Source organism: Hemiscyllium ocellatum, chromosome 24, assembly GCF_020745735.1.
Source record: "Hemiscyllium ocellatum isolate sHemOce1 chromosome 24, sHemOce1.pat.X.cur, whole genome shotgun sequence".
Classification (NCBI taxonomy): domain Eukaryota; kingdom Metazoa; phylum Chordata; class Chondrichthyes; order Orectolobiformes; family Hemiscylliidae; genus Hemiscyllium; species Hemiscyllium ocellatum.
In genome coordinates, this window is record NC_083424.1 from 51,113,071 (window position 1) to 51,140,466 (window position 27,396).

General features: G+C 41.4%; 1 protein-coding gene across 1 annotated transcript in view; it reads right to left on the reverse strand.

Annotated features, from left to right (window-relative positions):
- gcn1 (GCN1 activator of EIF2AK4) overlaps nucleotides 1–27,396 on the reverse strand; it is a 133,354-nt gene that overhangs the window by 65,393 nt on the left and 40,565 nt on the right. The window contains exons 17-26 of the mRNA XM_060843785.1: nucleotides 22,428–22,491; nucleotides 21,720–21,879; nucleotides 20,271–20,460; nucleotides 15,346–15,470; nucleotides 11,895–12,073; nucleotides 9,656–9,749; nucleotides 8,441–8,554; nucleotides 3,558–3,756; nucleotides 2,178–2,333; nucleotides 1,606–1,784 (exon numbers count right to left, since the gene is read on the reverse strand). Of these exons, the coding sequence (XP_060699768.1) occupies nucleotides 1,606–1,784; nucleotides 2,178–2,333; nucleotides 3,558–3,756; nucleotides 8,441–8,554; nucleotides 9,656–9,749; nucleotides 11,895–12,073; nucleotides 15,346–15,470; nucleotides 20,271–20,460; nucleotides 21,720–21,879; nucleotides 22,428–22,491 (1,460 nt within the window). The remainder of the gene's footprint in view (nucleotides 1–1,605; nucleotides 1,785–2,177; nucleotides 2,334–3,557; nucleotides 3,757–8,440; nucleotides 8,555–9,655; nucleotides 9,750–11,894; nucleotides 12,074–15,345; nucleotides 15,471–20,270; nucleotides 20,461–21,719; nucleotides 21,880–22,427; nucleotides 22,492–27,396) is intronic.

Here is a 27,396-nt window from a genome sequence, read left to right on the forward strand (position 1 = left end):
GGCCCATCAAGTCTTCACTGACCCTTTGAAAAGCATCCCACCCAGACCCCACCTTATCCCTGTAACCCTTCATTTTCCATGGCTAACCCTTTTAGCCTGCACATCCCTGGATATTATGGGCAATTTAGCATGGCCAATCCACCTAACCTGCACATCTTTGGACTGTGGCAGGACCTGGAGGAAACCCACGAAACAGAGGGAGAATGTGCAAACTTCACACTGCCTAAGGTTTAGAATCAGACCTGGGTCCCTGGTTCTGTGAAGCAGCAGTGCTAACTACTGAGCTATTCCTTCACTTGTTCTCACTTTTAAAGATACTTTTGGTCAGAGACCCAGAAATTCCAAGACAGGGAATTCATCATGTTCCTAGAAGCAGGCAGAAGATGCTTTCACTTCTCAAATTCTTGCATGGCTACTGGTCAGCCCAACTTCAAGCAAGTTTGGTTTGGAATCAGGCATGCCACTACAACCGAGGTTTGTCAGTAAACCCCACTATTCAATCTGCTATCCCTGGAACAAGCCAGGCAAGACCTAACAGAACACTGTCATCCAAATGTGCTCACTCTAAAAGTGGGGAGCCCTGGAGGTGCTCTTTTCTGAGGTGTGTGTAAGTCCCGTTATTGAATATATTCAATGTGACAGATTGATAGATTTATAGGCATTAAATAGATCAAAGGAAATTGGGATTGTATGGAAAAATGACTGAGGTAAATCAACCCAACTTAATTAAATGGGGTGAAATGGCCCACTCCTGCTCCTTTTTCCTATGTTTCTATGTTCCAAATATTCTACTTGCAACTTGGTATGGCAAAATGGTGAATACTGCGGCCAGAAGGCCACCACACTGGAAGCAGCAAAAGAGAGGCTGCACAACAGTCCTAGAAATACCTGCTCACTAAGGTCACAGGGCCTACTTAGCACAGAATTCACCCCTCCTGGATTTTTTACGCTATCTCAAATTTAATTGCAAATGGTACACCTCTTTAATGTGGTAAAATAACACCATAAATAGGTGCATGAATCATCTGTGTATGTGACTACACTCAGAATTTAAGGGATCCAGTATATGCTTAGCTCTCAGGTGAAGGAATTCAGCAAGTCTATCATGAGACAACAGCTTGCTGCAGAGGGAAAAGAGCTACCTTCTGACATCTAATCTAGACACAGTCTGACATAACTTGAAATTGTGATGTTGTTGTCTTCCCCAACAAACTGAGTGGGAATCAACAGAAACTCAGTTTGTTTCACAACTTTGTCAAACAATTTCAGTTTCCAAAGTGTGCAGAGACGTATCAACAACATTCTCCTGTTGAAAATAACAAGACAAGGCAAGACAGTGGAGAAAGTGAGGACTGCAGATGCTGGAGATCAGAGCTGAAAATGTGTTGCTGGAAAAGCGCAGCAGATCAGACAGCATCCAAGGAACAGGAGATTTGACGTTTCGGGCATAAGCCCTTCTTCCTGAAGAAGGGCTTATGCCCGAAACGTTGAATCTCCTGTTCTTTGGATGCTGCCTGACCAAGACAAGACAGTGGCTTTTCAAAGTACAATGATAATACATTCTTATACAAGTCAAAGATTAATGGTCAAAAACACAAATATTACCTCATCAATCAATTGAGAGCTGTCAGTTGCTGATCTCAGCTGAGCATGCTCATTGATCACTTGGAGTGCCTGAATCAGTATCCCCTCCTTTTCTTCACTGTCATTGATTGTATCAGTCAAGACCATTTTTAAGAGGGGGAAGCAATAAGCAAATGCTGGAGCAGTGAGGGGTCTGACATCTGCAAGAGGCAATACAAACAGTAATATTCACTGCGGCACTTAAAGGCAACCTTTCTAATATTTTAACTCCCAACAAAAAATATAAATGGAATTTCTTCAAACAACCAGAAACCACATGAGTGCAAAGAAACATTGTCACAGCAACTAAACAGAAATTGGAAACAAATCAACATAGGAAGCAAAATAAAACGACTAAAAAGAAATCAAAATTCTATGAAACAGAGCAAAATTCAACAAGCAGGTAATTTAAAGATTACATTGTGGAGTTTTCCAATGGGATTTTTAAATAAAGATTCAAATTCCCTCAAAACCTGAACTCATCATAGTCACTGAGCAATAACCACAAGGGATATGACAAGATGATGTAATTTCACTTCATTTGAATGACATACCAGCCTCAACCTTGCCTGTACGGTTCGCCACAGTAAGTGAACGCAGCAGACACACAGCACGGGCGGTCGCAGTTAGAAGTTCTTCCTGGCACCAAGCTTCATCCAATTCACACGCAGGTTTCAATAGCCGAAGCGTCACATGGCCAATTAGGGAACCTAAATCATTAACAGAACGTCAGGTCACCTTCTCATTGAATTATGCTTTCATGCTATACACCCAGTAGTGAAATGCATTCTCCCCAAGCAGCTACTTCAGCAGAATGCACATGCCTTTTATTAACTGGACTATTCCAAAGGCATATAAAGAAAATAGTTAGTTATTTTGATGGTTAAGGCCTAGACAAAAAGCTTATTCCTGGGAATCCACTTTGGGATACACTGCCTGAGAAAATCACCAATATTTTTCATGAAATTTAGAGAAAATCCAATGTTATTGAATTGACTAAGATTTTTAGGTAAAGGGAGAAAAGCCTGTGAAAGGAGTTTACGATACTGTCTTTGTGATCCAGTACAATACTTAAATGAAAAGACCCAGACTATTCGATGAATGGATACGGTTATGATTTTGAATGATACCGAAAGGATTCATGCGTTTAGAAATGCTTCAAAAATTGAACAGATGTGTTGCAGAATTTGATTGGCCTTGCTCCAGTTTAGCAAAGGATGATTCCTGGAATGGGCCTAACATACCACGAACAGCCAAGGATCATGAGATTGTATTCATTAGAGTTAAGAAGGTGGGGGTGAGATCTAATAGAAACCTACAAGATAACGCATGGCTTAGAAAAGATGGATGCTGGTAAGTTGTTTCCGTAAGATGGGGAGCCTAGAACCCATGGGCACAGCCTTAGAATTAGTGGGGGTCAATTTAAGAAGGGAAATGAGGAGACATTTCTTCAGCCAGAGAGTGGTGGGCCTGTGGAATTCACTGGGGAGAAAGTGAGGTCTTTCCTGAAGGGCTTATGCCCGAAACGTCGAATCTCCTGTTCCTTGGATGCTGCCTGACCTGCTGTGCTTCTCCAGCAACACATTTTCAGCTCTGGAATTCATTGCCAAGGAGGGCAGTGGAGGCTGGGACGCTAAATGTCTTCAAGGCAGAGATAGATAAATTCTTTATCTCGCAAGTAATTAAGGGCTACAGGGAGAGTGCGAGTAAGTGGAGTTGAAATGCCCATCAGCCATGATTAAATTGCAGAGTGGACTCGACGAGCTGAATGGCCTTACTTTCAGTTCTATGTCTTATGGTCTTAAGCACATGTTAAACTGCTCCATAGTTATTTACTTTCTGCTTGCCTCATAAGGCAGCAAATAATTCGAGAGACAACAAATGCACTGTACAATAACCAAAGTAGAGTTTGAAATCATGCAGCAGATAATTACCTAGGTTTTTTAGATCTGCTGGCAAGATACATGTACCCAATGCCAAGAAAGTATTCTTAATCCTGGGAGCTACAAGTGGTGACTGGAAGAGTGGGAGGAATGAGCGGATCAGAGTAGGAATCTGCTGTGACAAACCAGGTGGGTTCTTTTTGATGATGGCATTCAGAACATTCAGAGCGGATTGCAAATCCTCATCCAACTGTGGGCAGACAACAGAACAGAACAGCATTTCTTTAGTAATAGCTCATTTAGATACAGTCAAACATTAGGCAAATAATGACAATAAATGCCAAAATGCCATTTACCCTCCTTATTCCCTGCATACTTGGCTACTGGTTTTCTGTCATTCATGCATGAGGACACCCTGATCCTTCTGCACTGAAGCACTGTGAAGTTTCTCTGTTAGATCATGGATATACATTTCCTTTGTATTTGTCTGACCAAAGTGGATAACCTCATCCAGATTAAACTCCATTTGCCAAATTTTGATCTGCTCACCTCACCTATTCATATCCATTTATAAATTTCTTCTGTTTACATTGCAACTTACTTTTCCACTATTTTAATACCAAATGCAAATATCATACATTCTATCCCTGCATCAAAATCATTAATATAGATTAAAAATAGTTGGGGGCCCAAGGGCCAAACCCTGTGGCATCCCAATAGTTACATCTTGCCAAACATATAAATACCCATTTATCCTAGCTCTCGACTTGGTTGGTTATGCAAATGCCCCATCCAAGCTAATAAATTATCCCAATCCCATGTGATCTTAACTCATGTATTAGCAGTTTTTCACTGCATCTTATCAAGTGCCTTCTGAAAGTCCAGATATACTGTACCTGCAGAATCCCCTTTCTCCATCTTTCAGGTTACATTTTGAAGAACTCCAGCAAAGTAGAATTATCCTTCATGCCACTCTTTCTTGGGTTGCATTATGACTTTCCGAATATCCTGTCATTACTTCCTTCATAATGGATTCTAACAATTTCCCAATGATATATGTTAAACTAACTACTACTTAGTTTCCTACTTTCTGCCTCCCTCCCTTTTTGAAGAAGGGCATTATTTTTCCAACTCACTGTAACCTTTTTCACATCCAGGTATTTGTGGAATGTTATAACCAATGGATCCACAATCTCTGCTGCTTCCTTTAAGAACCTAGAACATAGGCCAATGGGCTTTGGAGACTCTTTGTACTCCATTCCCTTGGAACGGAAGTTCAACATTTCACTTGCCTTTCCAAATACCTGCTCAACTTGAACATTAGCTTTTTATGATTTACGGACGAGAACTCCTAAACCTTTGTGTGCCATAATTTTCTGCAGTCTTTTTCCATTTAAATAAAATTCAGCCCCTCTATTCTTAATACCAATTGCATAATACCACATTTTCTCCAAATGATATTTTGCAAAGTTTAGCCTAACTAGCTTAGCCTATCTTATTTCCCCACAGACCCTTTACGTCATTCTCATCACTTGCCAATCACAAACCTGGCTATAGTACACTCTCTTCTGTCATCCAAGTCATTTATAAATATTGTAAATTACTGCAGCCTTATGACTGATCCCAACGGCACTCCATTCGTTACAGGTTGCCATCTTGAAAATGCTCTCCTTATCCCATTTGTCTGTTTTTGATCAGTGTATTAGCATGGATAGAGGTTGAATAACTATTTCCAGTTGCCTAAGGTGTGGAACCTTAAAAGCCTCTGGAAATCCAATTACATTAATATCTACAACTTCCCCCTTCTTTTTGATCATGGTATTACCACAGCAAAGAACCTTAATACATTTATCAGGCATGATTTTCCCTTCATGAAGCCAACTGACTTTGCTTGATATGTATTTCTAAATGCTGTACTATTCCATTCTTTATATTGACACTGAGTGACAGATGTTAAGCTAACTGGTCTATTGTTAACTTTTTTTTTTGACTCCATTCCTTTTTGAATATGGATGGAACATTGGCAGTTTTGCAATCATCTGGAACTTTTCCAGAAGCTAAGGCTTCTTGGAAAATTACCACCTGTGCATTTATGATCTCTGTAGCTATTTTTTTAGATTCTAGGATGCATTCCATCAGGTCTAGGGGCCTTATTGGTCTATACCCCCATTAATTTCCTTAGTTCATTTTCTCTAGTGATCATCATTGCACTTAGATTTACTTAGACTCCCTACAATGTGGAAACAGGCCCTTCGGCCCAACAAGTCCACACCGACCCGCCGAAGCACAACCCACCCAGACCCATTTCCCTATATTTACCCCTTCTCCTAACACTACAGGCAATTTAGCATGGCCAATTCACCTAACCTGCACATTTTTGGATTGTGGGAGGAAACCGGAGCAAATCCACGCAGACACAGGGAGAATGTGCAAACTCCACACAGAGTCGCCTGAAGCAGGAATTGAACCCAGGTCTCTGGCATTGTGAGGCAGCAGTGCTAACCACTATGCCACCATGCCGCCCACCATCAACTTGTGTAGTATGATTAGATTCTCTACAGTGTGGAAACAGGCCCTTCGGCCAACCAGTCCACACCGACCCTCCGAAGAGTAACCCATCAGACCCATTTCCCTCTGACTAATGCATCTAACACTATGGGCAATTTAGCACGGCCAATTCACCTGACCTGCACATCTTTGGACTGTGGGAGGAAACCCACACAGACACAGAGAATGTGCAATCTCCACACAGACTATCACCCGAGGCTGGAATTGAACCTGGGACCCTGGTGCTGTGAGGCAGCAGTGCTAACCACTGAGCCAAAATCTGGCACTTATTTCCTCTCTTCTTTCTGCCCCTTAAGTACTTAGTATTTTTGGAATGCTATTAGTGCCTTCTATCATGAAGACGGATGCAAAGTATACCTTCAACTCCTCTACTATTTCCTACTTTCCCGTTATTTCCTCAGCCTCATTCCCTGAGGGGCCGATGTTCAATTTGGTCCCCTATTCCTTTTTATATCTCTTTTCTTTATTCATTCACAGGATGAGTGCATTGCTGGCTTGGCAGCATTTCTTGTCCATTCCTAATTACCCAGAAGGCAGTTAAGAGTCAACCACATTGCTGTGGGTCTGGAGTCTCTTGTAGGCCAGACCATGTAAGGATGGCAGTTTCCTTCCCTAAGGGATATTAGTGAAGCAGATGGGTTTTTCTGACAATCAACAATTAGATTCTTAATTCCAGATATTTAGTGAACTCAAATGCCACCATTTGCTGTGGTGGGATTCGAATCTGGATCTCCCGATTAACAGTCCAGCGATAATACCACTAGGCCACCACCTCCCTCTTTAGATATTTCAAGAAGCTCTTGCTGTCCATCTTGCAAATTCACCCTCAAAGTTTATCATCTTCCTCATTTTTCTTTGCCTTCAGTTTTTTTTCAAAACTCACCCAATGCTCAGGTTTACTATTAATTTTTGTCACATTGTACGTTTCTTCTTTTAATTTGATGCTATCCTTAACTTCCCTGGTGAACCATGGGTTTGCTTACCCCTTTCCTAGAATCCTCCTTTCTCACTGAGATAAATCCTTGTTGTAAGCCTTGAATATTGTCATTGTCATTACAACACTGCCATTGTCCCTCAACTATCTATGTTGCTGAACTCCTTTCTTAGTCCACTCCAGCAAGCTCTACACTCATTTCTTTGTAACCACCCCTGCTTATGTTTAGTACTAGTCACTTCCAAACCAGGTTTCTGCCATCTTATGGCCAATGTTTCCGAAGGAGTCTTTTACTCTGACATCATTTATTAAACCTGCCTTTTTACATACCCCTAGGTCCAAAATAACGAGATTCCTGGTTGGATCCACAATATATTGTTCTAGAAATCTAATTTGAATACACTGTCTGAATTCTTCCTCATGGCTACCTCTGCCAATCTGACTTTTGCGATTTATTTGAATAGCATGGTGGCTCAGTGGTTAGCACCGCTGCCTCACAGCACCAGGGTCCCAGGTTCAATTTCAGCCTCGGGTGACTGTGTGGAGTTTGTCCATTCTTCCAGTGTCTGCGTGGGTTTCCTCTGGGTGCTCCGGTTTCCTCCCACTGTCCAAAGATGTGCAGGTCAGGTGAATTGGCCATGCTGAATTGCCCATAGTGTTTGGTGTGTTAGAGGGAAATGGGTCTGGGTGGGTTACAACTCCGAGGGTCAGTGTGGACTGGTTGGGCCAAAGGGTCTGTTCCCACAATGTAGGGAATCTAATCTAATCATTAAAGTCACCCTTGTTTAATGCACGTAGCAGCCTTTTGAAACAGCAGAGTGTTTAAAAAGGTTTTGACAGATGTTCTGACATGGCTATAAAACCTCAGTTTTAAAACCGGCAACACAGACACAGTCTTCTTTTAACTTTGTCCTGTTTGGAAATTTAGTGCTTTAATGTTATAAAGTTATTGGTGCTGGAAATCTTGTTGAACGTTGAAAGATTGCTTTTTTAAAAAAACGATGTGTACTGCAGTGCCTGACCCAAATTGATGCCATTTTGGTGCAACCTCTCCTACTCTGACTTGAGCAGCTCCCAGCAGCCAGCCTTCCAACTTTTGACCATTGCCCATGATCTGTACCAGGGAACCTCCGCTCATCATCATGCCCGCTCGAGCTGTCACGCTGCAGATATCTCCTGAAGACTCCAGTTTTTTTTTTAAAGAACGAAATCATGAGTAGAAAGCTCAATATAGCTCCAGTACTCTGTCATCCCACAATGTCAAATGTAATCACCATGTCGCCTCCCTAGAACTGATCACACGAATAGGGTGCGTGTGAATTAATTCCTTGCCTTTTGAGGAAATGAAAAATTATCCAAATTAAACATTTTAGAACTAAAGTATCTGTAAAAGCAAGACTTTGGTTCTGGTGGTATCGGAGTTTCTCTGTACCTGCTGAAGTTGCTTCCTGATCATAGACTCTTTCTCCAGCTGACACTGCAGGAGTTCCTTCTGTTTGTTGCTCAGCTGCACCTCGTCCTTCAGACCTTTCTTCTTTTTAATTTCCTGTCACAAATGGTTTTATTTTGAAACAATGTGCAGTGACACACCAATTAATTACAAATCCAAATGTAAGGTGGTCTATATTTAACAAGCTGCCTTTTAAAGACACAAAATTTATAATTAGAACTGGATGTTAATAAAACACTTCCCACATATTCACAGTGTTTATTGTATCTGATATTTTGTCTGTTTGATATCAGCAAAATATCTCAGTGCATGATACTGGAAAATTAATGAAACCTATTTCAGAGAGTTTATGAGAATTTGTGTTGCAGATGTCTCGTCCCCTGTCTAGGTGACATCCTCAGTGCTTGGGAACCTCCTATTAAGTGCTTCTGTGATCTTTCCTCCGGCATTTATAGTGACTTGTATCTGCCGCTTCCAGTTGTCAGTTCCAGCTGTCCGCTGCAGTGGTCGGTATATTGGGTCCAGGTCGATGTGCTTATTGATTGAATCTGTGGATGAATGCCATGCCTCTAGGAATTCCCTGGCTGTTCTCTGTTTGGCTTGTCTGAGAGTGGTCTCGGACAACAACTCACCAGGACAAAGGACCCGATATCCAGCATGAGCAAAACCAATGTAGTGTACAAAATCCCATGCAAGGACTGCACAGAACACTACATAGGACAAACAGGAAGACAGCTAACAATCTGCATCCATGAACACCAACTAGCCATGAAATGACACGACCAGCTATCCTTAGTAGCCACACACTCAGATGACAAGCAACATGAGTTCGACTGGGACAACACTACTATTATAGGACAAGCCAAGCAGAGAACAGGAGGCTCCCAAGCACTGAGGATGTCACCTAGACAGTGGAAGAAATGTCTGCAACACAAATTCCCAGCTCGGCGAACAGAACCGCAACAACGAGCACCCAAGCTACAAAACTTCAACATTTGTGAGAAGATTATGAGAATTTGCATTAAAAGTCGACAACATTTTGAATTTGTTTTTGACATGAGGCCCTGGTTTATTCCAATGATGAATACAAATTCACATTGTAGCGTAGGCTTGTGAGAGGAAAGCAGAGTTATTTATGGTATGTAAAGAAAGAAAATTACATAGCAGGCTAAGAGCAATAAATAAATTGTTAATTACCTCCTTAAGTTCCATGTCAATTATTTGCTCCTTAAAGGAATATGCTTTATTTTCCCGTTTCAGATTGGCTTTCTTTGTGGTTTCTTGCTGTGCACTAGTACAGAATAGAAAGAATCCTCAAAACTTACAAATTGGCCTGAAGAAAAAGATCAACCATCAACACATCAATTCCACAACCCATCCTGGGGCTACCAGTTACCAGAAACTGGTACACATTGTTGCTACTGAGCGTCAATAACAGAAGATGTGAATGTAGTGCCAGCGAAGTGGCTGCTTTGTCTTGGATAGTGTCAAGCTTCTTGGATAGGTTGAGTTGCAACAACGCAAGTGGAGAACATTCCATCACATTCCTGACATGTGCCTTGTAGATGGTGGACATGCTTAGGGAGTTAGGAGGTTCTCAATGAGAGAGCAAATAAGCAAACCTCCAATTAATGTTAACCATGGAGTTTGAGAACACATTTACAACACTACAGACAAAACAAATCAAATATAACAAAATATTGATTTCTGTAATTGGTACAGTTTAAGTTTAGGCAGGACAAATGCATTTTTAAAACAAGCTTCTGCCAGCTGCATATCAGAGAAGTAAAAGGTTCTGTCGTAGTCAGCCAATATAATAAACGCGAGTTGTTGTATTTTGGAAAGGCAAATCAGGGAAGGACTTATACACTTAATAATAAGGTCCTGGGGAGTGTTGCTGAACAAAGAGACCTTGGAGTGCAGATTCACAGTTCCTTGACAGTGGAACTGCAGATAGATAGGATAGTGAAAACAACGCTTTGTTGGTCAGTGCATTGACTATGGGAGTTGGAAGGTTACGTTATGGCTGTACGTGACATTGGTAAGGCCACTTTTAGAATGCTGCATTCAATTCCGGTCTCCTCGTATAGGATGTTGTGAAACTTTAAAGGGCTCAGAAAAGATTTAGAAGGATATTATCAGGGTTGGAGGGATTTGAGCTTAGCGACAGGCTGAATTGGCTCGGGTTGTTTTCCCTGGAACGTTGCAGGCTGAGGGGTGACCTTATAAAATCATGAGGGACACGGATAGGATGAATGGACAAGGTCTTTTCCCCAGAGTGGGGGAGTCCAGAATTAGAGGGCATAGGTTTAAGGGGAGAAGGGAAAGATGTAAAGGGGACCTAAGGGGCAACGTTTTCACACAGAAGGTGGTGCGTGTATGGAATGAGCTGCTAGAGGAAATTGTGGAGGCTGGTACAATTACAATATTTAAAAACCATTTGGATTGGTATAGGAATAGGAAAAATTTGGAGGGATATGGGCAAAATACTGGCAAAGGGGACTAGATTAATTTAGGATATCTGGTCAGCATGGATGGATTTGACTGAAGGGTCTATTTCCATGCTGTACAGTTCTATGACTCCATGTATCTGGCAAACTTAGCGCATTATTCAGAATAGTTTGCCCTGCATCAGTTCTGAAAATGTGTTGTTGGAAAAGTGCAGCAGGTCAGGCAGCATCAAAGAGCAGGAGAATCGTCAGGAATCTGAAGAAGGGCTCTTCATTCCTGAAGAAGGGCTCATGCCCAAAACGTCGATTCTCCTGCTCTTTGGATGCTGTCTGACCTGCTGCGCTTTTCCAGCAACACATTTTTAGCTCTGATCTCCAGCAACTGCTGTCCTCACTTTCTCCTGCATCAGTTCTCCACATTTCTATGCCTTTAAATAAAGTTGTTAGGGCTTTTGGGGCAAAGTGACAGTATTCCTTTCTCTGAACCAATGGGCATGAGCTCAAGTCCCACCTGCTCCAGGAACATGAAACAGCATCTCTGAAAAATACCTCAAACAGTTGTTTGGTGACTGAACACCTTAAGTGGAATGACAACAGGTAGACTAACTGGAAGACATAAATTATCCTTTTTTATTAAACTGTTCGAACGAGATGCCCACAGGTTGACAGCAACAAACACTTCAAGGTGTGAACTGTTATATATTAGAGCACCATTGCTCCTCAAAGAGGTAGAAGCAAACTCTGCTACCAAAAATAATATGGGCCCCAGCAACTTTTACAGCAAATTGTGACAAAAGCCCAAGACATTATTATTATACCTCACTTCACTCATGGCAAAGAAAGAAAATGACAGAAAACCTTGTTGAAATGATTGTCAAGCACAGATATTGATTTCTAAAGGTCCATTCAATGTTACTTCCCTATCTACTTTGACAAACTCCTAATATTTTGCCCACACTGAGCAAGTATGTGAAATAATGACTTACATTTGGATGAGGGACTTGTCGTACAGCTCTCCCTCAGGAACCAGCATGATCTTATACTCCTCATTAGTCACTTGATGGAAAGCAGGATTTCCAAACATGCTTGCAACCAGGCTACTCACATGTGGCAATACAACTGATGAAGCAAAGACAGACATGGAGGCCACAGCATTTATAATGGCCTACGGAACAAGTAGAACAGTCAAATTAAACCTATGCTTGCTGCCACCAAAAAAAAAGTTTTTTTTTAAAACCAGATTTTATGCTTGATAACCATTTTCATTTACTAACCATGTTCTTACAAACCCCATTTCCTGTCTTCCCCAGCATTTGCAGTCTTCCTGGGCTCCAAGTTCCAATTTCTCTGCCTAAGGCTCTACTTTTCCACCTCTTACACAGTAAGACACTGTATAAACCCCACCTCTATGATCAAGCAGTTGGTCACTTGTCTGAATGTCCCCTTTGGCTCCTTGTCAACCTTATTTACATATTCTACAATTTATACGGTGAAGAACCATAGGATGTTTTGCTACATTAAAATGACAAGTAAATGCAAATTTTTGCTGTAATGCTGAATACTGTTGTAACTTCCACATAAAGAATTCACTATTTTAGCAAATTACTAGGTTAGATGACTTTCAAAAAGTATTAATTAAGTAAAAGGACAAGTGTTAGGTTAATGACAATCTTTTGCTAGGAATAATTTTCTGTTTATAAGTTTGACTTACATGAATACTTCTCGCAAACCATTGCATATAAGGCATTGCTTTTTTGTCAATCTTTCTGTTCGAAGATGCAGGTTAAAAAGCAGGAGGAGGGGCAAAGTATCACCAAATTCAAAGTTGGAAATTAATAGGTTATCAATAAGTAATTCACCATGGCTCCTTTGACAGCATATTCAAACTGTCAACCTCTACCACTTACAAGGACAGGGCAACTAGAACATGGGAACACTGCAAGTATTCCCTCCAAACCTCTCACCATCATGACTTGGAACTTTATCGCTGCTCTTTCACCGTTGCCAAATTAACTGCACTGTCTCCCTAAAAAGCATTGGGGTCTCCCGATGCTCCCTCCCTCTGGCAGCAGTTCAAGAAGGCAACTCACCCCCACCTCCTCCAGGGCAATTAGGAATGGGCAATAAATGCTCACCTCGCCAGCAACACCCATAATACACAATCAAATTTAACACTTTATAACACGTTAACTACTCATTTCATTGATGTGGAGTTGGAGGGAATTGGTGTGTGTAAAACTGGCCAAGTCAAAGCTGCACCACAGTGACTGCACATTAAAAAGTGATGAATTACCTGGGCTGTGTTGAGGACACAAAGGATAAGAGTCATAGAGTCCTACAGCATAGAGACAGGCCCCTTGCTCCAAACTAGTCCACGCCAGCCACGCTAACCCCATTTCCCTGCACTTGGCACATATCCATCTAAATCTTTCCTATCAATGTATTTGTCCAAATGTCTTTTAAATGTTGTTAATGTACCCGCCTCGACCACTTCCACTGGCAGCTTCTGTGTAAAAAAAAAATTGCCCTTCAGGTTCCCTTTTATTCTTTCCCCTCAAACCTTAAACTGATGCCCTCTAGTCCTCGATTCCCCAACTCTGGGAAAAAGATTGAGTGCATTCACTCTATCCATGCCTCTCATGATCTTATACACTTCTATAAGATTCCCCCCCCCCTTCAGTCTCCTACCTCGAAAGAAAAAAGTCCTAGCTTGTCCAACTCCTCCATATAATTTAGACCCCTGAGTCCTGGCAATATTCTTGTAAATCTCTTCTGCACTCTTTCCAGTTTAATAACATCCTTCCTATAGCAAGGTGACCAAAAGTGAACACAATACTTCAAGTGTGGCCACACAAATGTCCTGTACAACTGCAACATAACTTCACAACTTCTACACTCAATGCCCTGGCTGATGAAGGCCAGTGTGTCAAAAGCCTTCTTCACTGCCCTGTCTAGCTGTGACTCCACTTTTAGAGAACTGTGCACCTGAACTCCAAGATCCCCGTTTCACCATGCTCCCTAAGAGCCTACTATGCATCTTGAAACTTCGACCTTGATTTGACTTTCCAAATTGCAAGACCTCTCACAAATCTATTTTAAACTCTATTTGCCATTTCTCAGCCAACTCCTCCAGCTCATCAAGGTCCTGCTGCAATTTCTGATAACCTTGCTCACTGTTCATGATACTGCCTATTTCAGTGTCATTTGCAAACTTACTAACAGACAATTCTAAATGATTCTTCTTCTGACAACTTAAGAGTCAGTTAGGGCATAGCGCCAAATGTTATCCTTGCTATAATGTCCCCACGCAATGGAAAAAAAATGTATACTGAACCAGCAACTTCATATACTGTGAAAAGCATAATATGATGGACATTGTAAATTTGAAACAAAGAAAGAAAGTGAAAAACACCCTGCAGGTTTGACAGCATCCATGGAGAGAGAAACAGAGTTGAGTCCGTGAGCGTTCTATCTGGGAAAATTTAATGACGAGAAAGGATGAAGAGTGGGTGGGACACAGACAAAACCAATGCCTGCAACCTAATATTTATGTCACTCAGGGATTAGTGATAATAGTATGGAAAAGAATTTGTCAGTACATAAAATACACAGATATTCCAATTTTAGTCAGTTTGATGAAATAGCATTCAATCGTATAAGAAAATTGAAATACTGGAATGAAGCTCTGAACATTCACTCTATTCCTCTAAGTGATTGGGAAGTAAGGAAGAATGAATGGTGAAAAATTAGGTCAGAAATGCACAAGTTATTTAATACATCACTTATAACTCCTAAACTTACTCGTACAGTGAAAGAAGTTAAGAAAACAAGACCACACAATTTGCTGCAGGAAATCTTGACAGCCAAACAACCTTGAATCAATTGATGTTCTACACATTGGTAACCATGTTATGGCTGATCCTGTCTGACTGCGTTCAGTTAATGATTAGATTAGATTATCTACAGCGTGGAAACAGGCCCTTCAGCTCAACAAGTTCACACTGACCCTCCAAAGAGTAACCCATCCAGACCCATTTCCCTCTGACTAATGCACCTAACGTAATAGACAATTTAGCATGGTCAATTTACCTAACCTGCACATCTTTGGACTGTGGGAGGAAACCGGAGTACCCGGAGGAAATCCATGCAGACACGGGGAGAATGTGCAAACTCTACACAGACAGTCAACCAAATTGAACCCGGGTCCCTGGCACTGTGTGGCAGCAATGCTAACCACTGAGCCACTGTGTCGTTCCCGCAGTTTCTATCTGTGTTCCTGCTTCCAAATAGACCTGTTGGACTACAATCTGGTGTTGTGATTTTTAACTTTGCACACCCCAGTCCAACACCTGCATCTTCAAATCTGGATTACTGGCATTTATAATATTAAAAAAAATTACAAAAGAGTCAGACCACAAAACAGTCACATTCACTTACCTGGTTTTTGACAGACTGGGCGGTGACACTGGGCAGGATGTCATTCAGATGCTTTTTAACAAACTCAACAGGGTCCAACTTTAGTCTGAGCAGAACGGCCAACCACAGTCCTGTTTGAGCAGCCTCTGCAAAACAAAGAGGAAGTGTTAGTGTCATTGGGAACAGGCAAGAGAACCTGCCTGAAGGTGTGAATTATAAAGTCCAACTCATTTCACCTTCACATGAAGTATGATCCTCCATACTGCACAATAAGACCACTTGCATTTGTATCCACACATAAGGTAACCTAACCTACTTGTTCTCCGTACTCAAGTACAGCCAAAAATCAATTTTGTTATGAATAAACTCAAGAAAATTCCAACAAGGAACCATCATTGTTTAAACTGGGCCAAGAATAGGTCCAAAAAGAAGAGCTGGCAATTCAACAATTCTGCTTATGAACACAAACACACCATTATGTCTCTGAGCATTAGTCAACATTAAATAAAGAAGATTACAATTTAATGATTTTATTTATGGTAACAGAACAGCCGAAGAAGAATCTAACTTAAATGGTACTGATATTTATGGATGAGACCCAAAAATCAATTCTCAGTGGGAGCAGCAAATCTACAGCAGCATTGCTAGCTTCAGCTAATTGAGAAACACAGAAACAAAATGGCTTTAACACTGGAACCCCGATCTAGTTTGTGAAGCTCGAAATCCAAAAAAGCCTCAAAAATGAGATCAACATTTTGAAAAGTAACTGAATCAATTGACTGTTGTGAGATCATAGCAAGAGTAGGGGAAGGGAAAGATAAGAAAAAGGAAACCAGGGTGGTCTTTAGGCTTTATATACAATGAGCTGAGAGGACATGGACAATTTTGATGAATGGAAATAGATATTATGGGTTGAGTCGTCAGCATTTGTTTATGCATTTCTTGAGGTTTACTGGGTTGCACGGTAGGGTTGTGACAGTGGTATTCGCTAATGAAGGTATGTGCTCAGAGGTCGAGCAGCTGGAGAGTTAATAGGCTACCATCAAGGCCACTGAGCAAAATTGTTAGCCTTCAATGTCATTATTTCTCTGAAACTGACAGCAACTTTGAACTCACAAATAATTAAACATGAAAATCCAGAAAATACTGTGCAGCGATGCTTGCTATTCTTCTTTTATTGTTGTGGTTGTGTTCCACAACAACGAACACCCGAGCTACAAATCTTCTCCCAAACTTTGAATTCTTCTTTTACTTTTCTCAATTTTTGGTGGAGCTGAGAGTTGAGGTTAGGGCTACTTTGACAAACTGTATGCTTTAAACAAAAGCAAAATGTTTGTTGCTGGCCTGATCTAGAAGATAATATAATTTTTAACCTGAGGAACATTATGGACAATTCAACACTGTATATTGCCATGTCCACGGGTGACAACTGGTTGAATGCTGAGTTGATCAATTGGGACTGCACAGTGGCTCAGTGGTTAGCACTGCTGCCCCAGATCCAGGGACCTGGGTTCAATTCTTTCCTCGGGCGACTGTCTGTGTGGGTTTCTCCCAGTGTCTGTGTGGGTTTCCTCTGGGTGCTCCGGTTTCCTTCCACAGTCCAAAGCTGTGCAGGTCAGGCGAACTGGCCATGCTAAATTGCTCCATAGTGTTAGGTGCATCAGTCAGGGACAAATACGGGGAATGGGTCTGGGTGGGTTACTCTTCGGAGGATCGGAGTAGACTTGTTGGGCCGAAAGGCATGTTTCCATACTGTAGGGGATCTAATCTGATCAATTGAGGAGGAACAATGCTAACTATCCATAAATAGATAATATTGATTAAAGAAAGAAAAAGGAGGGAGTAAGCTGGTTTTGATTAGTTTTGGCCCATGTAGAATGACTTTTGGAAGCTTCAGGACTGGCTGCTATGTTTTACTCTCTCTAGTTTTCTGGCCAGTTAAAGAATTGCTGAATGTTCTGAGAAAAGTATCCCTGTCTATAATAAATACATATACTGAGCTGTCTGCATTCATCAGTGGCTTTGAAATTAGATATATAGTTAGGAGCCTGTGCATAATGCATCATCTCAGGATTTGAAAGCTTGGCATCCATGGCAAATCACAATTCTTTTCTTTTTCATTTATTCCTTAACTTTGTAAGTCTGCCTGTATGAGAGTGGAGTTATGATTAAAGAAGATTGGGTTTAGATTAAAGATATTAATTAGATTAGCTTATTATTTAACTTTATCCTGCTAAAGTTGCAGTTTTCATAATAAATTGTGTCAAAGATCATAGAGTCTGGCTAGGAACAAATGGACAAATTTTGAGGGTCACTGACCATGTCAATTTCATTGTGTTACTAATACAGTGACAGGAAAGCTGACTTTATTTGGTTTGCTTTCTTTTGGCCCTAACAATTATTAATGATTCTAACCTTCAACAGAGACTGTGTTGTTGAAATCCCTGTATACTACAATTAATTAGAAATCACCAAACTTTCAATATTCTCTAATAGCAACATTGTATATACACTTGAAAAGACTATACCTTATTGAATGAGGCGTAATTGGATTTTGAATAGTTTACCAAGTTCACAATGGGCATGGATGCTTATCCTGCATGGTGACTTGGCCCAAGATTCAAACTAACATCGTGGTGTGAATTTCCTCTTTCACAGAGATCACTTGACTTTTGTGTGCAGCATTCATGGAAATCTGCTCAATGCCATCATCTCAGTTTTGACTTTGATTGCAAAATCTGGGCTATTAAGTGACAAAGAGATGTACAGCACGGAAACAGACCCTTTGGTCCAACTTGACCATACCGGTCAGATACCCTTAATTAATCTAGTCCCATTTGCCAACACTTATCTCTCTAAACCCTTCTTATTCATATGCCCATCCAGATGCCTTTTAAACGTTCCACTTGTACCAGCCTCTTGTACCAGCCTCCACCACTTCCGCAGGCAGCTCATCCCATACACGCACCATCCTTTGCGTCAAACAATAAAACCTATTTCCCAGACACTGCTATTGCTGAGAATACATACTGTTGTCAGGCAATATGACAAGTTCTGGAGTGACCAGCTACTGCTTTTGAGCATCTCCACATGTTACAATGTTCCTGACCCGTGAGAATGTTCTGAAGATACAAGGGATTTGGGTCTATGTTTATACTATAATAAAATCTTGGCCTGAGTTGATACAGCATGCAACACTGCCCAGTTTATAATCTGTCTAGCCACTGCTTATAAAAAAGTAAATGCTTAGACCAAATGCTTACCTGTTCCCTCGACCTATTGTGCATGTGGAAACAAAATCAGCTTCCCACATTTTTCCTTCACCACTAAAAATGCCATCAGGGCTACTGGCACAGGTCGAATTTTCAAGTGATTTTGAAATATTCTAACAGAGAAAATAAAATGTGTCGCAATGTGCGTATTTCACGCCATTAAAAAAAAACTGAAGATGCTGGAAATCAGAAATTGTTGTAAAATCTCAGGTCTGGCAGCATCTGTGGAGAGAAAGCAGTGTTTGTTTTCCCTCAGGATGTGGTGAGAACAGATGTTTCAGGAATGTTGTATGTCACGTAGATACCTGTGATCCTGGGTGGATTCAAAAATACCAAGGATGAAACTTGAGACATAATCCACATCGGGCAAATCTGAGCCAGAGGCAGTCACTGAGGAATGTGATATAGCTGTGGAAGTGAGTTGTGTCAAGGTTTGGGCTCTGAAGGAGGGTCACTGGACTTGAAACATTAATTCTGCTTTCTCTCCACACATGCCACAAGATCTGCTGAGTTTTTCCAGCAATTAATAATTTTGTTTCATGCCATAAAATTTATCTTTGGGGTGATGTGATAATAATTGCTATCACTGAGTAGTTAATTATATTCAGATGGGTATTAACTCAGAAACCACCCGAGCTCACACAGAAATATATTACAGCTGGGGGGGGGGGGGGTCTTGTGGTACAGTGTCAGGGTCAAAATCCCAAACTGCCTTGGAAGTATGCCATGGAATATTGGATTAGTTTACTTTTTAATTAACCTATCATTTATAATTGGGACAGGATGAAGAAGGGGCTCTCTTTTGTTGAATACAGTACAAAATATTTGTGACTATAAATAGAAGCTTGTAGGTGAATAGAGACTCCAGTATTCGACCTTCCACCAACTGATTGAGGCTTGACACACAGTGAAAAGCATCATAACCTACGACAGATATCTCCAGTATCAACTTCTAACTGATGGGGCTATGAAATTTCATCCTTAAACAAATCCATCGAACAGTAAACATGGATGAGTCACCAAACCAAACAACTTGGGTACAAAAGTGAGGCCAAAATTAGTGAATGTGTAAATTTTTATACATTTAAAATTATCACTCAGCTATCCTGCTAAGAATATAGCTCAGTAGAGAAAAGTTATGATCAAATAGAGCCGTCAGTGAGAAAGAAATGAACTGTACAGAAAACAGCAATTAACATGGTTGGTATGCAACAGAAATGCTACTGTAATTTCAGCAATCTATGGTAAACCAAGAGTCTGAAGCTATTACTATCAGGTTAGAACCGGGAAAAGACACTTCAAATGTTAGCCCTTTTTCACTCTGGCTTAAAAACATGAAAATTACTTGGTGAAAATTAAAGAATAATAAATTGCTTCAGCTGCTCAGTAAGACAGGCAAAGGAGGCAAAAAAATTAGAATTACTTAAACAGCTATAGGGAAACAAATTCTTTGAACAGAGCATAGTTGAAATGCAGAAGAATTCATTGCCACAAACCAGTAACAACATCAGAAGATGGGTATTAGACCAGATGGTTCTTAGAACAAATGCTGGCATAAACATCTTGGGAAGACTGTGTCAACTGCTCATATTTCACTTAACATGCCAATGAAGTTTCAAGCAATAAAGTTAGTGACATGCTTCAGAACAAGTGCAATTTAAGACTTTCTTTTACCTATAGAAGGGTGATGTGCCACAAACACCATTTTTCTGGCCAATTTCTCAGCCTCGTTGACATCATTCTCCAATCCTGGGATACCTGTTATCACACATAATGCCTCTAGCAGCACTCGGGGTGGAATGTAGGACCTGCCGGCTTCTGTTGGTTCACCCGATTCAGTCACCAACCCCTCCTGAGGAAGTATCTAGTGGAAAGACATTATTTCTTTGATTTGTGTTTTAATGCAGTAAATTTGAGCTTTACCAGCAACATGAGAGCATCCATGCAATTCACTACAGACCACTGTCAAAATAAGTATAGACATAATGTTAGTTTATAATAGCTACTCACATCTAGAGAGCTTTACAGAGCACTCCAAACTGCTCCATAATCTTTCAGGTAAGAAGTAGTTAATGAATCAAAGAAAATATTCTTTCCTATCAAAGAATTTTCATCTGAAGGCCCAAATCTAGACATCAGTTTGCAATATATGAATGTCCAATGTGTAGTAATTTTAAAAAAAACCCACAAAATGGAAGTTCATTTAGGTGAGTTTCACACTTAAATTTACATAAGACCCCAGGATCATCTAAACTATGATAATGTGGGCGGCATGGTGGCACAGTGGTTAGCACTGCTGTCTCACAGCGCTTGAAACCCGGGTTCACTTCCCGACTCAGGCGACTGACTGTGTGGAGTTTGCACGTTCTCCCCGTGTCTGCGTGGGTTTCCTCTGGGTGCTCCGGTTTCCTCCCACAGTCCAAAGATGTGCGGGTCAGGTGAATTGGCCATGCTAAATTGCCCGTAGTGTTAGGTAAGAGGTAAACGTAGGGGTATGGGTGGGTTGCGCTTCAGCGGGTCGGTGTGGACATGTTGGGCCGAAGGGCCTTCCACACTCTAAGTAATCTAATCTAATCTAATATATATGCCTCAAGGAATCACCACTTCACGTTGTTGTTTTCTGGGGAGGTGGCATGGGAGGAGGAGTAAATTCTCTAGCACACATGTTTTGAGTATATCTTGGGTGCTACAACTTTACTCTACAATCAAAGGCACTCACACAGTGGACTTATCAGTTGGTGCTCAAAGGTTAATTTTGGGGTCAGGCAAGAATTGACAGGAAATTACACACTTGATCTTATCAAATATAGAAAGAGGGGGGTATTTTATCCAGTATCACAGATAATCACAAATCTATTAACATTCAAAATGGTTCAAGTGATCACTGTCGAGAGTGTGGTGCTGGAAAAGCACAGCAGGTCAGAAAGCATCCAAGGAACAGGAGAATCGACGTTTCGGATGTAAGTCCTTCATCAGGGATTACTGTGGCTGGCTTGATTATACTAGCTTGAAGTGCATAATTGCATGTCCTTTAGATTTTCAACTAATATTTCAAAATTGTTAAAAGAAGAGTATACCAGATGATTTATGTGAACTGTGTCTTCACTAAAAGAAGTGACAGACCTTGTGGGTGCTCAGAATGATTTGGAGCTCTTCCAGTAGCCCATATGCTAGCTTAACACCACCGAGAGATGACAGTAACTTCCTGACTGTCTGCTGAGCCTGTTTCCGAACTCGCCACGTTTTACTCAGCAGCACAACAACGAGGGCTTTGTGGTACATCCTGCAAATAGCAAAGATCACATAATTTGCAATGAAGGATGCATCACCTAGCATATTAACACACTCAAAATGATCTTAGAAGCAACTATAGAACAAAGATCAGATTGCAACATAAATTTATGGGTTGTTACTTAAAACCTATGCTAATTACAAACTTTTATCTTAAGGAGCATTTCATGAAATTAAAACAAGATTCAGAAAACAATTCAGTACAATTAAGTTTGAAAACGCATCTATTGGAGTTGCCAACTGATCACTGCGGAGTCTTGAGACATTTGATATAGCTTCAGAATCTACATTCTCATTCTACATACTCTTCATTCGCCATTTTTTCAAATAGGAATGTAAACTGTGACTACACAAGATTGTGTGTGCGTACACATCGTGCCTGCTTTGGATGGAAGTAATTCACAGTTCCTTGAATGTTTAGAAGTTCTGGACTTCTGTGTAGGAACACTCATTAACCTACTATCCAGCTACAGATATACAAACAGCTCACATTGGTGGACACAGAAGAATGCAACATGTGAAAGTGAAATTATTACGTACTGGCCCTTGATTTCTGGAAGGTCTAAAAGCAGTCTCTCAGTGAGTTGCAACACTGTGCAAAGAGCTGTGGAGCAAGGAAAAATAATCAATAATGTAAAACCAACACAGCTGCAAATACTTGGGTGCCCTCATACATGAATCACACAAGGGTAGTATGCAGGCACAGTATGTAATTAGGAAAGCAAAGAACTAATTTATGACAAGGGGAACTGAATACACAAGTAAGGAGGCTATGATTCAGTTATACAGAGTACTGGTGAGACAATCTAGAATACTGTACACATTAGTGATAACTATTTAAGAAATTATATAAGTGCATTGGAAGCAGTTCAGAGGAGGAGGTGTCTAGATACATACTTGGAATGGGTTGGTTGGTTTATGGGAAAAAGGTTGGACAGGCTGGGCCTGTATCTAGTGGCATTCAGAACTGTAAGGTACAAATTCATAGAAACATACAAGATTGGCACAACAGCTCAGTGGCTAGTACTGCTGCCTCACAGCACCAGGGTCTCAGGTTCAATTCCAGCTTTGGGTGACTGCTTGTATGGAGTTTGCACATTCTCCCCGTGTCTGTGTGGGTTTCCCTTCCTCAGAGTCCTCCTGTTTCCTCCCACAATCCAGGGTGGACAGGGAGAGTCTTTTTCAAAGTATGGTGATGGCGAGTACGAGGGAGCATAGTTTTAAATTGAGGGATCATAGCTAGTTTATTTACTCAGAGAGTAGTAAGGGTATGGAATGCTTTGCCTGCAACGGTTGTAGATTCGCCACCTTTTAAGTACATTTAAGTCGTCATTGGACAAGCATATGGACGTACACGGAATAGTGTAAGTTCGATGGGCTTTAGATTGGTAAGACAGGTTGGCGCAACATCGAGGGGCGAAGGGCCTGAACTGCGCTGTAATATTCTATGTTCTAAAGATGTGCAAGTCAGGTGAATTGGCCATGCTAAATTGCCTGTAGTGTTAGGTGCATTATTCAGAGGGGGGTGGGTTGCTCTTTGGAGGGTCGGTGTGGACTTGTTGGGCCGAATGGCCTGTTTCCACACTGTAGGGAATCTAATCTAATCCTAGAGGTCTTGACAGGGTAGCTGTGGAGAGGATGTTTTCTCTTGGAGAACTTGGAACTATGGGAATCACTGCTTAAAAATCAGAGATTAGGTGAAAAGATAGTGGAGGGAGAGTCCTTGAACAATTTTAAGGCAAAAATAGAAAGATTCTTGTAAAGCAAGAGTTCAAAGATTATCGGGGTAGGCAGAATTCAGTTTTGAAGTTACAATCCAATCAGCCCTGATCTTTTTGAATGGCAGAGTAGGGATGAGGGGTTAAATGGCCTGCTCTTAATTCACACATTTGTATGTTTCATTTACATGCTTGGGCTCTAATTTCAGAGAGTACTTTGGTGTACTTCAATTTGCACATTACTTATACCATTAAAGAAAGGTTTACCTCATTATGTTGTTTGAGGCAGTCAAAACAGGGAAGTCAAAAGGGGTACAAAGGTTTCAAAGGGAAGATAGGAGCTGAAAACAGATTTAAATTTTTCTGAAAAGGAATGCTCACAATTAATTCCTTGGAAATTAACATAGTGTTTCTAGATTAAAGCTGCAGGAACTTATGAGCTCCAGTATGGGCCAAATTTGGATACTGTCTGTTAAATACCTTGTGTGCACCCCGTATGAGTTGCCCATTGAGAGTTTGCCTGTTACCTGCCATTAATTTCATTCCATTTCTCATCACTGATTTCAGTCATCATACCGTAATGATTTATTTTCTAGTCTCAAATTCACTGTCTACCCTAAATGCAATGTAGTTTTTTATTTGATCAGAAACATCATATGGACATATGTTTTGGAAGTCTAAAGGTCGCAGAGTGCCTGGTTAATGTGACATTCTCAAAGACAGCAAATCAGGTAAAAACACTTTTTAACTCATTAGTTCTCTAACTAAATTATTTTTATAGAAGCGATACTCCCTCAACATGCCTATTAGAATAGCTTTGAATGATCTTATGTTTGACTGTTGGGACTATTATAATATTCAGTGTCAGTTTGAACATACGCTCCTATATTTACCAGCTTCTACTCTTGCAGAACCTCAACAACACCTTCCAATTCTTACTTAATGTCAGCCAGTTACAAGAACTTCAACACTCCATTAATCCCCAACCTACCCATAAATAAAACAAATTGATTGCATGACAACTCTACAGAGAGAGCAGTTAAACGCGTGGCTACAGGGATGGTGCAGGAGGGAGGGATTCCGGTTTCTGGACAACTGGGGTTCTTTCTGGGGAAGGTGGGACCTCTATAAAAAGGATGGTCTACACCTGAACCTGAGGGGCACCAGTATCCTTGGGGGGAGGTTTGCTAGTGCTCTTTGGGAGGGTTTAAACTAACTCCGCCGGGGCATGGGAACCTGGACTGTAGCTTTAGGGTACAGGACCTTGAGTGTAGGGAGGTTATGAACAAGGCAGCAATCTCGAAGGAGGGTGCCTGTAAACAGAAAGGTGGCTTGAAGTGTGTATACTTCAATGCCAGAAGTGTAAGAAATAAGGTAGGTGAACTTGCAGCGTGGGTTGGTACCTGGGACTTCGATGTTGTGGCCATTACAGAGACGTGGGTAGAACAGGGGCAAGAATGGCTGTTGCAGGTTCCAGGGTTTAAATGTTTTAGTAGGGTCAGACATGGGGGTAAAAGAGGGGGAGGTGTGGCATTACTTGTCAAGGATAGTATTACAGCGGTGGAAAGGACGATGGAGGAAGACTTGCCATCTGAGGTAGTTTGGGCTGAGGTTAGAAATAGGAAAGGTGAGGTCACCCTGTTAGGTGTTTTCTACAGGCCTCCTAATAGTCCGAGAGAAGTAGAGGATAGTATTGCGAGGATGATTCAGGAGAAGAGTGAAAGTAGCAGGGTGGTTGTTATGGGGGACTTTAACTTCCCAGATATTGACTGGGAAAGCTATAGCTCGAGGTCGTTAGATGGGTTGGTGTTTGTCCAATGTGTGCAGGAGGGTTTCCTGACACAATATGTAGACAGGCCAACAAAAGGTGAGGCCATACTGGATTTGGTTCTAGATAATGAACCAGGCCAGGTGTTAGACTTGGAGGTAGGTGAGCACTTCGGGGACAGTGACCACAACTCGGTGACTTTTACTTTAGTGATGGAGAGGGATAAGTGTGCACTGCAGGGCAAGAGTTATAGCTGGGGGCAGGGAAATTATGATGCGGTGAGGCATGACTTAGGATGTGTGGATTGGAAAAGCAGGCTTCAAGAGAAGAATACTAATGATATGTGGAGATTGTTCAAGGAACAGCTACTGAGTGTCCTTGATAAGTATGTACCAGTCAGGCATGGAGTTAAGGGTCTTGTGAGGGAGCCGTGGTTTAATAAGGAATTGGAATCCCTTGTGAAAGGGAAGAAGGCGGCTTATGTAAAGATGAGGCGTGAAGGTTCAGTTGGGGCGATTGAGAGTTATAAGGTAGCCAGGAAGGATCTAAAGAGAGAGCTAAGAGCAGCGAGAAGGGGACATGAAAAGTCCTTAGCTGGTAGGATTAGGGAAAATCTAAAGGCTTTCTATAGGTATGTCAGGAATAAAAGGGTGACTAGGGTAGGTATCGGTCCAGTCAAGGATAGTAGTGGGAAGTTGTGCGTGGAGGCGGAGGAGATTGGAGAGACACTAAATCAATACTTTTCGTCAGTATTCACTCAGGAACAGGACACTGTTGCTGGTGTGAATATTGAGTCACAAGTGATTAGAATGGATGGCATTGAAGTATGTAGGGAAGAGGTTTTGGGAATACTGGAAAGGATGAAAATAGATAAGTCTCCTGGGCCTGATGGCATTTATCCTAGGATCCTCTGGGAAGCTAGGGAGGAGATAGCAGAGCCATTGGCCTGGATTTTTATGTTGTCATTGTCAACGGGAATAGTACCAGAAGACTGGAGGATGGCGAATGTGGTCCCCTTGTTCAAGAAGGGGAGTAGGGATAGCTCGAGTAACTATAGGCCAGTGAGTCTGACTTCTGTGGTGGGCAAAGTCTTAGAGAGAATTGTAAGGGATAAGATTTATGAACATCTGGATAGGAATAACGTGATCAAGGATAGTCAGCATGGTTTTGTGAAGGGCAGGTCGTGCTTCACAAACCTTATTGAGTTCTTTGAGCAGGTGACTAAGGAGGTGGACGAGGGTAAAGCAGTAGATGTTGTGTATATGGATTTTAGTAAGGCGTTCGATAAGGTACCCCATGGTAGGCTAATGCAAAAACTACGGAGGTATGGCATTGAGGGTGCATTAGAGGTTTGGATTAGAAATTGGCTGGCTGGAAGGAGACAGAGGGTAGTAGTTGATGGTATAGGTTCATCTTGGAGTGCAGTTACTAGCGGTGTACCTCAAGGATCTGTTTTGGGATCATTGCTTTTTGTTATCTTTATAAATGATCTAGAGGAGGGGCTTGAAAGCTGGGTGAGTAAGTTTGCGGATGACACAAAAGTCGGTGGAGTTGTGGATAGTGAGGAAGGATGTGGCAGGTTACAGCGGGATATAGACAAGTTGCAAAGCTGGGCAGAAAGGTGGCAAATGGAATTCAATGTAGCTAAGTGCGAAGTCATTCACTTTGGTAGGAGTAACAAGAAGATGGATTACTGGGCTAATGGTAGGCTACTTGGTAGTGTGGATGAGCAGAGGGATCTTGGTGTCCATGTACACAGATCTCTGAAAGTTGCCACCCAGGTAAATAGTGCTGTGAGGAAGGCATATAGTGTACTGGGCTTTATTGGCAGAGGAATTGAGTTCCGGAGTCCTGAGGTCATGTTGCAGTTGTATAAGACTCTGGTGCGGCCTCATCTGGAGTATTGTGTGCAGTTTTGGTCGCCATACTATAGGAAGGATGTGGAGGCATTGGAACGAGTGCAGAGGAGGTTTACCAGGATGTTGCCTGGTATGGTAGGAAAATCGTATGAGGAAAGACTGAG